At 42.9% G+C, this 16,408-nt stretch overlaps 1 protein-coding gene across 1 annotated transcript in view; it reads left to right on the forward strand.

Annotated features, from left to right (window-relative positions):
* Positions 1-10,309: 10,309 nt before the first annotated feature.
* Positions 10,310-16,408, forward strand: part of ephb4a (eph receptor B4a) — a 35,482-nt gene continuing 29,383 nt past the window's right edge. Inside the window, exon 1 of the mRNA XM_036523073.1 lies at positions 10,310-11,400. Within this exon, the coding sequence (XP_036378966.1) occupies positions 11,319-11,400 (82 nt within the window). The 5' untranslated portion in view covers positions 10,310-11,318. The remainder of the gene's footprint in view (positions 11,401-16,408) is intronic.

The raw sequence follows: 16,408 nt of genomic DNA on the forward strand, positions 1-16,408 counted from the left end.
TAATTTTTTGTTCCTTTTTTTTATTTCAATCTTTTGTATTTCGGAGGCTTGTGGCTACACTTGGATTATGTGTTTAATCTGTTTAATTGTTTGTCATGTGTTTTCCACTGTCTGATTTGCCACTTCAATTAAGCACTTGCAGCATCTGCTTTCTGGTGCACTGTGGGAGTTGTAGTGTGGAGAAAGGAGGTGTACTGGAGGTTGCTGCTGTGAAATGAGCCTTATGCACAATTGCTGATTACAGAGAAAGTTGCATGAAATAGAGCAAATGCACAAATAAAAAAAGAAAGAAAGGCACTATTCAAATAAAATGTGTTACTGATGATAATGACGATAACGATTACTATTGATCATAGTAGTATTATGACTCCCACTGATTATTGCTATTGTTAGTAACAATAGCACTATTTGTTCGGATTATTCCCATTAGTAGTACTGTTGTGATTTTTGTTAATACAGTACCTTCTCTCTCTCTCCTGAGCTCCTCCAGCATGGCTCTCTGCTCCAGGACCAGAGCCCTCAGCTCTCCCAGCTCCGCCAGCAGTTCAGTTTGGCTGCGGTCTGCGGTGAGGCTCGTGGCTGTAGCACTGGAAAAGATGCCATCGGTCACTGCGACCCCTTCAGCTCCTGCTTTTGCGGCCCGCGAGCCCGCCAGGCAGCAGAGCAGCACAAGCGACACAGCAATGGTGTTCATCCCTCAGACGATCAGTGTGGAACCACTCGGCCGGGCTTCCTCACTATATAGCCGCGCTGCATTTACAGGAGATTGACGTCTCTTTGGGAAAAACACTTACATATAAACTGATAAGCACAAGGACTCACTGATAAACTTATTGCAACAGCCGAAACTTCTCACAAAAGTTTCAACATCTTTTTAAGTACACAAATAGCAAAGAATCCCTTATATCAAGAATAACATGACAGCAACAATATATTACCAAGTGAAATGAAATTTCATGTGGCTGTCTGACCCCTGAATTCAATCAACATTTTCCCTAAAACTTTGACATACAAATAAATGACTCTTTATTTTTTCAGACATTTGCTCAGTAGAAACACACCTTTAAAATAATTAACTATGATAATTTCTGACCTTGCTGAACAATATTTGTGAGTGGGGAAAAGTGTACAACTTTTTAATTAACTTCATTTAATTGTGTGTCAACGTTAAGGATAAATATTGATTGAATTCAGCAGTGAGTTGGAAAAAAAAACATCTTTGCAGTGCTCCAAAGCAATAGCCTGAACATAAACAAAACAGACCTGGCTCAGACTTCCAGCCAAGGTGTTTAGATTGTAGTTATCCCCAGGCTGAAGTGTCTTCTCACACATATGCTTTTGTGTAAAGCCTAAAAACTGGTTACCACTGGAGCAGATGTTATCAGGAAGATGTCAGGATCTTGTCATGACTTCTTTCCGTTGCACAAAATTTTGAAAGACAACAAGATCACAGGTCAACTCTAAATCGAATAAGTGGAAAAATCGCACGACGACCTTACAGTAAGGGTTTACTATCTAATAAAAATAGAACAAAACACAAGTCTAAATTTTAATAATAAATACTCAATTCTACACCCAATCTATTTGTCTGTATTGTATTTACGCTGCTCATGCGTATATGAAAACAAGTTTTGTAATTCGTCGGTGTTTCCCCTCTCCTGACGCATCTTGGTGTTAGCAAACAAACACTTCCCAATATTTCCCACCTTCCTGTCGCACCTGTTACCTTACAAAATGAACTCTTGTGGAAAAACTACCTGAACAACATGGTTAACGCCAAGGGAGCTCAGAGGAAAAATGATAGTAAGAACTATGATGTGATAGTCAAACTCGCACTGCAAATTTTTAGCATTTAGATATCAAATGCAGACCGGCTGTATGGACAGGTGGATACGCCTGAAATGAAACGAGCGCCCACATATTCACATGCAGTATGTCACCATCCAAGCCTCTAACCGGTTCCGCAAGACTGACTCTTCCGTAGTTCAGTCAGCTCAATGAGAGAGTTATACAAAATACTTTCCCCTTCCTACTGATGTACGAACGCTCTGTGTTGTTTATTAAGCCCGTTCTGAAGCAGGGGAAGGGATGAAGACGCCTCCCGGCTCAGTGAGTTTCGTGACTTAACACTGGCTAGATAAGCGTTTGTTTATCTTTTTTGAAGAGGCGCAGGAAATGACCGATACGCGCGTTAAAGAAAAGCGCAAACTCAACGCATGCTCGCGATTAGCAGCCCCGTGGCATCTCGCCGCATTTCCCCTCCATCCAAGCAGGCTTAGTGCATGCTGCCGTTTGAAACTGAGAGTTTGGAAGAATATATTTCCAAGAATATTGAGAGTTAAATCATAAACAGACGCCACAGGGGCCTCTGCTTGTCGGCAGATTTGCGATTCTAGGTTTGGAAGGTTCGCACCAGGCAGCATTCCATAGATGGTCATACACGGCATTGCCGGTGTAAAGTCATCATATATACAACTTTATGTATACATATTATTTGTCATATTCAAAAAAGAAAAAGCAAAAAAGCGGGATCGTCGTCTGGGAAACCAAGCTAACAGGAATAACAGTGAATTTTCACGAAGAAAATTGCCGATTACATTTACCGACTGCACCCATGTCCGGTACATACGGAACTTTATGCGGGAGTTATACGCTGCAATGTTCATGCATATTAATAATGTATATAAACATCATATATAGATAAAATATGTTCTCAATGATCAAATGGCCGTCAGTACTTCCATGGATGGGCGCATTTAGCCTGTGGCTATTGGTTGAATACCCCTGGCACAGATGTGTCTAGCACTGTGTCAAGTCTACTCTTGTTCACTCTGTGGGTCTCTGCCTCCACTGTGAATCCTAGTAAACTGTTCAAGACATTAATAACTCTCAGAGTAGAAAAAAAGTTCCTTTGTCAGTGTGAAATTAATTACAATTGATACGATCTTTTTCTACTGACAGAGCAAAGCTTGAATGAGTGTCTGTAGTCCACCATATTAATGCTGTTAAAATTGTATAAACCTCAATCAAGTTCTTCATAAGTCCCCCTTTGTTAAGACGAACGAGATGTGCCCTCTGTGTTACTCCCTGACTTATATGTTTTATACCTGGAACCACTCTTGTTGCCCTCCTCTGTGCTTTCCCCAGAGCTTCTCTGTCATTGTTCTTAGTGCAGTGCCCAGAAGTGATCACAGTTCTCTAAAGGCGGTCTGCAGAAGTCATAGTGCATTTATGAAAGAGACCCCATCGCACAGTAAATCAGGATATCGTCTCTTTGGTAGCAAAATGCAAAGAGCCTATAAACATGCTGTGGAAGTAGGATTATATTAAAGGATATTGTAAGAGGGTGACCTGAGACAACTGTGTAAATTGCAAACATCACTGGAAAGATAATTAGCCATGGCATATGTGCTGCATGCTAATCATGACCTAAGAAGAAGTGTGAAAAGCTGAAACTGCAAGTTGCCTCCCCTGCACGGGATGACATTTGCTTAACTGATGTACAAGTATGCAACCCAGATTTGATTAGGCAATGTCTCCTATGCCTTTTGTGCAGGAATTGATAAGAGGAAGCTGAGCGCGGCGTACCAGTTTCAATGCAAGCAAGTGCTCTATATATTCTGTCTGTCCTCTGCGCAGGACAGAGCCAGCAGATACTACGCTTGTGTATCTGTTGACTCTCCTCCAGAGTATGAGAATAAAGCTTTGCTCTCCAGAACCAGACCGAAAGCTCCACACAAGTTAATCTTCGACACAAGGCTTATAAAACCAAGTAATACAATGGCTATTGCAACCATGGGTTGTGGCGTAAAACTTGCAGCAGGATATCAAGCTCTTTTCCATTACCATGTCACCTTACAGTGTTCATATCAAAAACTGGATTAGGCATCTCGTATTTAGAGCACAGGAATGCCTGATGTTTTACACATACTGTATAGTCCCCATTATATGACTGGATTAGTTACGCAAAGATAAACTCTAGTAAGGAGCGAGCGTTAAAAGCATCAGAGAAAGCTGCCGCCCAATTAGACAGTGATCCAGCCCGGTCGGAGTTGTGTGCCTCCTCAGTTTACATAATTACGAACGATTTGAGCGTTCCCTTCCTCATCCTGAAAAGTCTGATTCCTGTGATTACTTGATTCACAGCCTTATTCTTGCTCCAACTGTAAGCAAGAAACAGCTCAGCAACTAAATTCATACCAGTATGGCCCCTTATCCCCATATTTACCCCATTCTCTGAACAGGATTTATCCATACCATCTGTCTTTGTGCCACGGGGAAATGAACTGTTAGGATTCTCCGTAGTGTTCACGCTTACATAGGCTGATTATCCCTCCATATTGTGTTGCTTTCTTCTACACGGGGCTTGATAATAGAGGTGATTCCCCACAGAGTGTCAAATTCTCATCATGACATCATAATCTGTGACATCATCAGCAATGTGTTTCATCTCTGCCGAGTCCCCAGAGGGCTGCTCACAGTTTAGCGATGTGTCACACACCCACTCACCCACACACACACACACACACACACACGCACACACACACACGCTGCAGTGGCACTTACGCAGGATACATAGGGACGCTGCACGACATCTGCCCATTGTTTGAAGCAGGAAACAGGTCGGCCCAATTTGAGCACTGTGTGAGGGTGGGGTTCGCCGCTCTCCTTTCCTGGAGTCAGCTTCTGTATCCCCCCGCCTGTCTGAGGTCATTCCTCCCCGTGTGGGAACCAGTGGCGCCGGTGAGCTACAGATACAGCAGGCAGAGAACTTACCTTCAACTTGAAAACGGTCCCGAATCTGTTTTTTTTTTCCACAGCAAGCAAGCGTTTCAGATTTTAATAAGGGCCACTCATCAGCAGCAGATTCTTTTCCACATCCTGGTGTTTGACATGGTAGCGTTACGTTTGTGCATTTCATATTAAGAAATGTAATTGAGATTTTTTTTGCTGGACATTTTTGAGTTAGGCATATAAAAAAACAACACATAAAGATCATCAGCAGAACATCACTATTCGCCGATGAAGGCGGTGCGCACAGGCATTTGAATATTTCAGCCTAATCTCCATTTGAAACGTGTTGATTGCGGATCTTTTATTAATTTAATTTCTAATCTTGTTTTCCAAGAAACAAGTTATCCCCCCACCCCCCCACGCCCTGTCATCTCCAGAGGTCACCTTGGCAACATTACCATGATATTTCCTTTTTAATTCCCAATTAAAATTCAATCACTCAGGGAGACAGCGCGGGGCGGCCTGCAGCTGTGTACCAAAGCGTGAAATCGGGGGTAAACACTCACGACATGCGGAAAGAAACAAAAACAACAGCAACAGCAACATGGTACACGGCGGGGCCCAATCTCCTAATTACTGACAGATTTTCAATTACACTGAAAAATTATGCATGTATCATGTAAGTGGTGTACTAATAATTTATTGATGGTTTATGTATTCATAATTATGTATTAATGATTAATGAATCAATATGGCATAATGATTAGGAAAGGGGATATGACAGGTTGCAGGTCTGAATCTCAGTTGGGACACTAACCACTTGATGTGAATTACTCCAGGACATATTAATCTGTATAAGATGGTAATGTTTCTGGATCAGGGTATCCAAGAACAGTGAATTTACACATACTGACATTCTTTTCTTACAATTTTTATATTTTTAATTACTTTTTAAGTAATTAATAAAGTTAAGCAAACAAAAGAATGTAATGTCTGTCTATCAGGAAAATCAAATTACACAGATGCTTAAATATTAAATTTGACTGTCATTGATTTGCAGTAAATTTCAATGACATTTTGTAGAAGGTATGGAGACTTTCTTGTGATAGTCATTTGTACCGCTGTGCTGACAGAGACAGATTCTGTGTTGCTTGAACTGAATATAACTGCCTCAATCAATAAATCAATCAATCAATAAATCAAATCCAATTTCACTTGCTGTGGTATATGCAAAAATTACCTGTTACATAGTGCTTCTAGGGGTCTAAAATGTATCATGCATTGATTTACTGAATGCAACAGAACAAATGTTCTGTGGGCTGCGATAGCACCCACACCCAGTCCCCCGATGTCCAAGAATGGGACAGCCACTTTGGATAGAGGTGGCAGCCAGCTGAAGGATTCTGCTCTCCCGTTCCACAAACACGGACTGACATTTTAATGCGCTGGCACGGATGTCCCCGGCATTCACTGATTTGTTCGGCCGTCGCCATGAGTTTGATTCCTCTGAGCCAATGTCTTCTTCCCCTGTCTGCATCAGGGTTTACTGGGGCCATGGGTGCAGAGGGCTGGCTGTTTTAATTTCATTTAGCAGGATCTTCATCATTAAGACCAACTTATTAAAACAAACACTGATGGGGTCTTGTCTCAGTTTTCTCGAAGTAAGCTTGTGGGAGAAAGGAGGAGGTTTCAAAGTTTACAAACTGTGCCCTGGTTTGGTCAAGGCTGAAAGGCAGCACTAGCGATGGAGCGATCGTTTCACTAACCCGTCCTGCTAGGCATGAACAGAGGTAGTTTTTCTGAGACAGACTCAGCCATTGCGTTTCTATGGTAATGAGGATTTTTTTTTAGTTTTGGGGGTGTCTCTCCCTCTCTAAGTGTGACCACAGAAACTAGCTCAGATGTGTGAGGTAGAATTGTTACAATGGCTGTTCCTCATGTAAGTGTTGATGGGCCATCAGCCACAATGAATAGCAAAGCCTAACCTGGGTCTTCCTTTCACAGGGTTTTCAGGCTCTTGTCTTGCAAATAGAGAGTGGGAAAAAAAAGAAGAAACATGTTATTTTAGTCAACTTTTATTAGGTAAAGCATCCTTTCCTATCAGGTTGGCGAAGAGTATTTCACAGGGTACCGACTCCAGAGGGAATGAACAGCAAGAGAGAAACCTCAGTGAAGCTGAATGGGAGGAGCTGACCCCTGCAGACAGCAATGGAGACACACTCCTGGAGAGATGTGAGAAAAGACATGTTACATGAATCTGACTCAACAGAATGAGTCAGTAAATGACAGTCGGTCGGCTATAGAAGCGCTGAGGAAGGATGCACGGATGGACGGGGTGGTAATTTTGTCACCTCATACCAGAATGTAACAAATTTATGCTGCACAGGAAGTTTAAACAGAAGCATTCTTCCTGACACCATGGCAGAACCCCCTCCCCCAGGAATTCACACTCTTTTCCCAATCACTCTCTTTTTCTCTCTCTCTCTCTCTCTTCACACCTCTGGCTCTTCCTGCAGGTCTCTCGGTTATTCTCCCAGGCCTTCCCTTGTGTTTCCCGCCTCACACCTCCACCTGTTTGACAGCAAATCTGAGCAGGAAGCCCATTGCTGGGGCATAGCTGTCCCTCAGCATTTCTGTGATGTCATTGAAACAACGCAACAAGCGACATTATTAAAACGCTGTATCCGCGGGTGCGGCACTTTTTGTTTCCCCCACTAACGTGAATTTTAGTTTGCTTATTTTTATTTACGTTGCCTCCGTGTTACCATTTACATTTACATTTATTCATTTGGCAGACGCTTTTTATCCAAAGCGACTTACATAGGTTACAGTTCTTTACAATGTTATCCATTTATACAGCTGGTTACCACCGTGATAATGATAATGATAATGTTGCCAGAATGCTACAGATTCATGAGGGACAGTGATGTTCTTTTAGTTAGATTTTTGAGCCTAAAGCAGATCAAGATCCTCCAGCTGCTCTGACCATAAATTGGCCAGTTTACATGCAAGGTCTGCTTTTATGTTCAGAGAAAAGAGCTGACCTGGTTTAGAGGCAGACATAGCTAATTACACATGGGTTTAAGCTGACAAACAAAAATGGCAAAGCATAATCTGCAAAGCATAATCTGCAAACACACATCAATGCTTAGACGTTGGGTTAGACATTTGGATAAAACTGTGCTACTCATTCTGTCCTGTCTTCCTCCACAGTGGTAGAAGGTAGCACAACAGCCCTGCAGAGACGAGCACTGCTCATGTGGACCTGCGGGTATCAGAACTGGGTCAGACTCTGTGATTATGGCATTTCGATGCCTGTGCATGGCGCTCGCCCCAATCCAGTTGCATTGTGCTTCTAGCAACCATTTTAAAACATTCAAAATGAATTTTTCATTTACCCCCACAGCCAAATCCTTTTTAAAAAAATTTCTGTGTCGTATAGATGAAATGCACTGGAGCTGCAGGAGTTAAACCTGCCAGCAGCGTCAGACCCAGCAATCTCATGCTTACAGACTGGTATTGACTTCTGGTGCACTTCTCATCCGAGTAAGTGCATATTTAGACCACGTTTGCTTACATGTTGACATCAGTGTTTACCCGCACCAGCCAGTTATATCAGGAGGTATGGCGCACACTTCCAAATTCTGTGCCACCCTGCAGGTTATCTGTTGCACCCTGTGGGTCTAATGCCTTTATGTATTTGCATGTGTTGGGTCTGTTGGGTTTTTAAGGTAAGAATACATATGTTCATGTCATCCCTCCCTTATTAAGCCACCTCTCAGAAATGACGTCATAAACAATATCGACGCGGCCTCATTCAGGTATGGCTCACAAGAGGCTGAACCTGCACCCTGTTCACCTTATGAGGGCTATGTGATTTCATACGTACGCAATAGGGCTGATCATATTTAAGAAGTGTCAAGGAGATTTGCACGCCTCCACAACCCCTTTCACGCCCTTGAACTAAGCCCTTCTCGAATTATCTACGCTACAATGGTATTTTTTGGCCGTGTGAAAAAGCACTGCTTGGATCAGAAGAAATTCCGTTTTCTTTCCCTGCCCGGTTTTCCTCATGCGCTAGCTTAATTAAGTCTTGCTTCTAAGAAGTGCTAGGATGGTAAATTGTGTGGCCACAGAAACAGGGCTTTTGAATAGGCTCGTGAGTAATACACATAGTCGAAGACAGACACCGAAAAAAGCAGCCGGGAAGTGAAAGTTTGCTGTAAGGAGAAACGTCGATAATCGCGTCCCGGTGGCGCATATGAAAAGGACATGGTGAAGGAGACAAGAGAGATTTGTGTGAGAAAGCATGGCTCCTACAAAAAGCCACTTTAGAGACATATAAAAGGGCGATGTATTTTAAGGGAGGTGTCGAAATCGCTCAGAACGCCTCTCCGACTCTGTCCGGTCCAGGGGGTTTCGACGCGTGTTGTCTATTGCTCTTCTGCGAGGACTGTTGACAGGTATCGATTAACCCAAGGAAGGGAAGCCATCTATTCAACGCAGGGCATGACACACTGTCCAAAGGCAATGGTTCGTCCCTTTTCAAATTATCTCTAAGTAATTGCTCTCACCAATGCCCCCAGTAGCGACTAAGGCATACTGTCCATTGTATCTGACTTGACTCCATGCCCAGGCTGAAAGTGGCCACCTGCTTTATAACAGCATGCGGGAATACAGAAGACCAGACGACATATAACGTTTGTTGCTGCGATGTTGCAGTAGCGTTGAGGGAACTATAGCGGTACTTTTCAGGCCCACGTGTACATTGTTTTAGAACGCCTTGTTTAATATGCGACCGAAATGTGTGGAAACACATGCAGAGGAAGGTGACATGTTTCTCTATTTAGTTTTGTGTTATGTTCACCTTCTGAAACATTAAATTGATCAAATAGCACTGTGGATTTACCGTAAATACTTATAAAAGCTCCCCCACAATGTTTCTAAACAAAGATTAGACTAAAGAATAAAACATTTCGAAATAATGCTTTCACCAGTGAAATGGTACTTCTCAAAAAGAAAGCCAACAGAGTAACAGCATTTCACTGATGAAGGCTATTGCCAACAGCGTTCAGTCTTTCAGCTTTAGGTAGTTTAAGATTTTCAGCTTCACTTTTATCTTATTTTATGTATGTCGATGCTTAAATGAATTCGATACATGCACCTCTGTTTTTCAACATCAGGCTAAAACGTCACTCTTGAAAGAACTGCGGACTGCAGACTGAATGACAAGAGCAATCAGAGATTGCAGACCCTCCTCCCTTTGGGTCAACCTAAATCTCTGGTGGTAAAACAGACAAATTTACCCGTCCAAACACAAAACCCGCGGGGTTAGAGTAACAACGCTTAATGTATGCTGGCCTTCAAATGGATACCTACTGTTCATTTCAATAAATCAAAACGTCTCAGTCATGGGTCCACCTGCCCCAAATTAGGCTCTTTGATAGTTGTACACATTAATACACTGACAACTGAGCAAGCCAATGGGAGGCTAGACATTGTGTGACATGTTGTACGGGGCGGGCACATGGAACGGAGCCTGGCGCAGATTCACGTTGAGAACGTTGTCCGCGGCTTGCAGGGGTGCACGCGAAGGCAAGTTGGAGGTGCTCAACTTCATTGTTCGCCTGTATTATGTTTTGAAGCGTTTACATTTTGTTTCGGCAGGCGTGTTTTCGGAAGACTCTCGGGTTTGGTCGTCCACGTCTTTTGAAACGCATCAATAATGGACCAACACAGCAAGCGGCTGACCACAAGAAAATGACTTCATTTTTAAAAGAAAGGCGAAAAATACAAAGGAATGTGGTCTCGCGGAGAGTGAAACCCTGTTAGCGGAGTCACCTTAGCACGGAAACAAGTCCTGAGTTCGATTGCAATTTCAGTTAACGTACCCAGCCATTTCTCATTTTAATGATAGCGTCTAAACTTGCAAGGACACTTGAGCTGTTTTATCGTTTTGTTTGGAGCTGCGCTTGTCCTTTTTGAAAGACAAATTGTGGCAAGAACTCAAATCACGTTGACAAAGAGTAGCCTATACCCGGTCGACAGTCGAGAGTGTTTTCCGCTGTTTCCTCGTCGTATCCTATTTCTGGAGTACTGGGAGGATATGGAATATTGGAACAGAAGAAAAATAACATAACCTAAAACTGCAGATCAGGGACGGACATTAGGCAGTCGATGGTTATTGGAAGCGATTCTCCATCATATATGGACCTCGGACATTTCGCCATCTCACCGTGACCGTCAATGAGTGCACTTCTTGAATTCGCAAAATAAAATTGACTTTTGATGCAGCGATATTTGAAGTTTGCATTTTTGGGACATATTTCGACCCCACACTCCACCACTTTGACTTTAGGTTTGGATGCAAAGTTCCGCGGTGTGTGATTTAACGAACTAGGTCTGCATTCAGACTCTGGTTTTCACCCATTGTCCGTCACTGATGGTGGCAAAAGCACAGTCCGTGGGTACACTGCCCAGCTGACCCAGTGTATAAAAGACACGTTTTTTGTCGATAAAAAACTGTGAAGTTTTTTTTGTTCCTTTGGCAGAATAGGTTAATTCTCACTTAATTATCTACCGCTATGGAGCGCCTGTCCTCGACTCTTCTCGCTGCGATTGGGATTATCCTGGTCGAGTTTCTCGGTCACTTGACTGCAGACGAAGGTACGTACCTACATTATTACAGATTATTGGGTAAAAAAAGAGCCAATTATGAATAATTGTGCGGACACAATATTTTACAGCTGGTATGTTCTTTATTTGAAAGTTTCTTTCTTTATTTATTTTTTCCTAAAACATCATTTCTTGTTTCATGTTTTTTTTATTGTTGTCTCAAATGGAATTGGTTGTGTCAGTACTAATGTTCATGTGATCGTAACATCAACTATGTGAATCAGTATCTTAAAGTTTATTTTATTAAAGCTTATTTTCATAATAAATCTTCTATAACCAGTTCCCACTACACTGAAGATGACGCTACATTTATTAAATATATTGGTGACTCTTTACGCTGTCGACGTTTCTCATTCGCAAAAATATGAGATCTACTATGAATGTGTTAGTCTTCTAATGTGCCCTCCGAGGATGTAGTTTGTCAGTTTAAAATTTACCCTTTTCCAAAACGGCGGGTATCACCAAATGTTAGTAAAGGAAATAGTTATTCACAGTGTAGTTAGCTACTTAGTAACTTTGTAATTTGCAATTTGTGGGTTTATCTACAACAATTGAATGACAAAAAGCGCCGTTAACATGACAGAGGAGATTTTAACTATTCGATCTTTCCAGCATGCTTTGATTAACTCTTGGTTGCGAGATTACCGATACTAGCTACACACAAACTAGGCCATTGGCCTTAATAAAATACTGGTTTCTGCCGACGTTGTGAAAAGACTTGTTAAAACTCTGCGGACTTCATATGAATGTAACTTTCTGGAAAAAGTTTTTTTTATTGTTTGTTTCCTCGTCGTGTGTGATCCCCGTATGGCCACTATTGGGCCAATTCCGTATAGGAAACTGCTAGATGTAGTTTTTCACCGAAAGGAGAGTTGGAAATATTTTTGTCCTAAATCCTGTCCTTTGGCCGTGATTGTAATGGAAATGTTTTAACCAGAGGGGCTGTTAAACGCTGTCTTCATTTTAGTGTAGGGCATGTTAAATAACTGCATACACGATTCGAGATTATTCATCTTTAACTGTAGGCTATTTCCCTGATACCTTTTATTTCATTTCTTTCTCATTTTTGTAGTAATCGGCTCTGGTAAAACATCACATCTTCCCGTTGAGTCTGTTACTGTCGTGTCCCCGTTCTGTTGTGAAACGGGGAGAGTTCGTGGGTGTGAGTGATGGATAAAAAAATGTCCGAAATTGTGGTGATGACAGTGCGCGGTCGGGTGAATTAGACGATCGCACCCTCTGCGGTTCCGTGGTGCCGCCGCAGCCCTGAGACGCGCTGTGGATGCCAGGTTACAGTGCTTTTCAAAAGAGCGTCGCCCTTTCAGATATTTCACTGCCACGCTGTATGCATGTTTATTGTTGTACTTAAATCTTTAATATTACCCAACTAATCAGCTAGACTCCTTAATCGATCATTGTAATTGCAGTAGAGGATGAGGGTGATTGATAGTCTAGTTTTGGTGCCTCTGTAACAGCCAGTTGGTGACTTTTGTACGCGCATTACCTTGATTACACTTGAGTCAGTCAGTTTGACTGCTGTGCTTTAATGGCTGTGTGCTGTCTAAACTGTGCTTCGTTCGTTCCCAGTACTTGATTTCTCCGAAAAGCATTAATATAATTGCATATAAACCCTGAAACGTTTAAAACGGTGCATTAAATCCGGCTGTGTCAAAATGACAGGTTTTTACTTAAGATTGTGAAGGGCCACTCACCCCTCAGTGCACTCTAAAAGGTGTTGTTCAGGGTGGATGAAAAGGCCATGGGCGTGTGTGATGCGATATGCCATCATCATTTTTTCTTTGTGATTTCTGCGCAAGTCTTCTGTTTTAAGTGGATATTGTGACATTCTGTCTCTAATGAAACTAAAAAGGGATTTAGCAATTTGGCAAAAAAAAGAAAAAAGTTTATGCCTGGATAAACCGCATGGGACTTATAAATCCCTGACACGGGTCTAGAACGTTTATGAGAAGCTCTGATATGAGGGGAAAAAGTCCAGGCGCACCAGATTTAGGCCGAGGAAAAGGTGCTGCACTGGTGGGATATTGTGTTGTTCAGAGCAGTGGGCCCCGCGTTGTAAGCCGCAGGTTTCTGACCGTCTCCAGTTGTGCTGCTCTGCCACTTCCTCCCATTGGTAGAGGTTTGCCATAATCAGAAACAGCGTGCTGGTTTCCGCCGAGCTCCCTCATTTACTGCCGTGTAAGGGCCTGTGCTTTTCGGAGGAGCGCACCATAGACCGCATGTGGGCCTGCACGGGAGCTGCCGTGGGCGTCCTGTTCAGAAGCGCTGTTCCAGTCCTGTAGCGGGGTTTTGGGGATTTTGGTGTTGCAGTGAAATGGCCCCCCCATTTGCTTGTCTATTCTCAAACCGCTCCCTTAAATCATGAAGGAAAAAAAACACGCTTATGGACATGTTTCATATTTATTTTAATTGCATTTTTTTCATGATCTAACATGAATCTGAGCACAGAGTACGGTGCTTATATAGTCAGAACAGGGAGCAGCTTTTAAGAATAATTTGAAAAGTTTGGGGGATGTTTGGAAATGTTTTTTGTTGTTTGTGTTCTGAGGTCTGCTGGCAGTTGAAAAACAGCAGCCGCTTGGTTAAGATGTCAGATTTCTTTGGTATGTTAAGGGGTAAAGCAGAAAAACTACACCTCTGTCAGTCCTGGCGCTTTAGTCACGGATATCAAACTACTTTTTTTTTTCCACAGTGGGGCCCATTGGGGTCTTTTGTGCTCTAAAACACACCTTTAAAAGGCTAATTTGTAATACATCACAACAGTGACAATTGCAGTCACCTGTGTCTCAGATGAGAGGCATTTTAGTGCTTCATCTCGAGCGGCAATCCTCCTGGCCTCCCGAAAGCCTCCGGCGGGCTGCGTTTGCTCATTGGGCCTCGTGTTTGATGTTCTTTTATGTTACCCTGAAGTCCTGTCATGCTTTTATTTGGAATCGCATCTCTCTAATGTTCTCCAGAAGGCAGGTTTAGATAGCCGTGCACGGAGTCGTGATTCAAGCGCCGGACTTTGGAATTTTTGCAGATCTTAATCCCACACCTATCCGCAGGCCAGGCGCTTTCCCTCAGCTAATGTGGTAGAGAAAAACCTGAAGTCTGTCAGAATGTGTGAAAATGTAAACATTGAGTCGTCTTGGAGAAGGGGCTCTGCTGTTAAAAGCAAAAAGGCACCGCAATCTAACCTCATAACGAACGGGGCATATTACAGTACGCTCTCCTCTTCCCTTTTTAAAAATTAATTTTGCACAATCTCATCTCTTTATGGCACAATAAAAACAGCTTGCTGCTCAGATTCTAATCCACCCAGAATGAGCGATCCTTTTGGGCTCGAGCTGTTGCTGTGAAATTTCAAATCCTATTGTGCTGAACACTTGAAGAAAAAAGGACTAACAGAGAGGCAACTTAACACACTGGCGCAAGCCCGAAGAATACAATCAAATCCTGCTTTGAAAATCATTATTTAAATTCCGTGATCCTGAAAAGAAACTTTAAGGGGCTTATCCCTTTCTCTCCCTCTCATTTCCTCCTCCTTTTTCTTTCAGTTCTCTTTTTCTTGCTCTCCCTCTCTCTGTCTCTCTCTCTCTCTCTCTCTGTCTCTCTCCCTTCCTCTCTCCATCTGCATCAGGTCTTCCATTTTAAGCACCACGCGGAGTGTGTAAGTGTGGATTTCATAGCAGAAGGAGGGTTGGGATGTGTGTGTGTGTGTGTGTCTCTGTGTGTGTGTGTGTGTGTGTGTGTGTAGGATGTGCAGCATTAGACGTGAAGGTTGGGTCCCCCGGTTTGTTGCTGTTTTTGTTTCTCGTGTCTCCCCGTTCTCTTTGTGGTGCCGGTGCAGGAGTGTTTGCTCTTTGCGACGGCTCCCCTGCTGTAGAAATGCGGATCTGCTGCCCGAAATCCCATTAAATGGAACCGATTTTTATAAGACAGGGATTTGCATTTAAAGCGATCCATTCCCCCCACACCCATATCTCTCTGTGTCGCTTAATCCCACGATTAGCCTCTTCAAGAAGTACAGACATTTTCAGAGTTAGGGAGTTCTGTACTGAAATTTCTACTCTGCTCTTGCGTCCTGTGTGTGTGTTTTTTTAAAAAGTCTTCCGCACTTTTTTTGTTGGGAGGGGGGTAAATGAAGCATTTGATTTTTTTTTTGGGTAATTTTAAGTTCAAAGTATTATGCTAATACTGAAGTGATGATTTGCATGTGAAATTTGGCGGAATGGCAGTTTTGCTCTACTTTTAATGTAGCCTTGTGAGGAAGGACCTCGCGTTTCCCTTTCAACAACACAGGCGTGGTCGCTTTTAAAAAAAATCAGTTTGGAAACCCTGCTAATGCCTCCAGTATGTTCGGGCCTCTGTGTGGTGCCGTTTGTTTAAAGTGTTTTAGTGTGTATCTATTTGTGTACATGCATGTACATTGGTGTGTGTGTGTGTGTGTGTGTGTGTGTGGAAGTGAAAAGACATTTTAGTTTGAACATGCCTGGTGCTTTATTATTTTAGTAATCAGGAGACGTCGGTGTTGAGGAATTCTGCAGAATTATTTTTCATCCTTGTCCAGTGTCAGCCAGGTTTGGCGAGGCTGTGGGGATTTGTTTGTTCACTGCTTTTCGGTGATGTTTACTGTTGGAGGTGCTGTGACTTTGTAAGGTGCCAAATCCAGTGACCAGGTGAGGATTTACCTGCTGCTCTTATTTCATTAATTGAATATCTCCCAAACCCCCCACCTCATCCCCCCCCCCCCCACAAACACACACACTCCCACCCCTTCCCCTCCCCCGCAAGCCTTTTTTTTCGTGCTCCCTCCTTCACCCCAGCACCACTCAGAGATGGAGGGGAAAATTAAGAGACTGAGAAATGCAGAGGGAGAGAGAGAAGCTCACTGAAACACAGGGAGTGAGAGCATGAGTGGTAGTAGTGCTTTTCAGTGAGAAGTGGTTCAGGAACGATGCTTCTAGCCAAAAGGTCATGGGTTTGATTCCCGGGTGGG

The sequence above is a fragment of the Megalops cyprinoides genome, chromosome 3, assembly GCF_013368585.1.
Source record: "Megalops cyprinoides isolate fMegCyp1 chromosome 3, fMegCyp1.pri, whole genome shotgun sequence".
NCBI lineage: Eukaryota > Metazoa > Chordata > Actinopteri > Elopiformes > Megalopidae > Megalops > Megalops cyprinoides.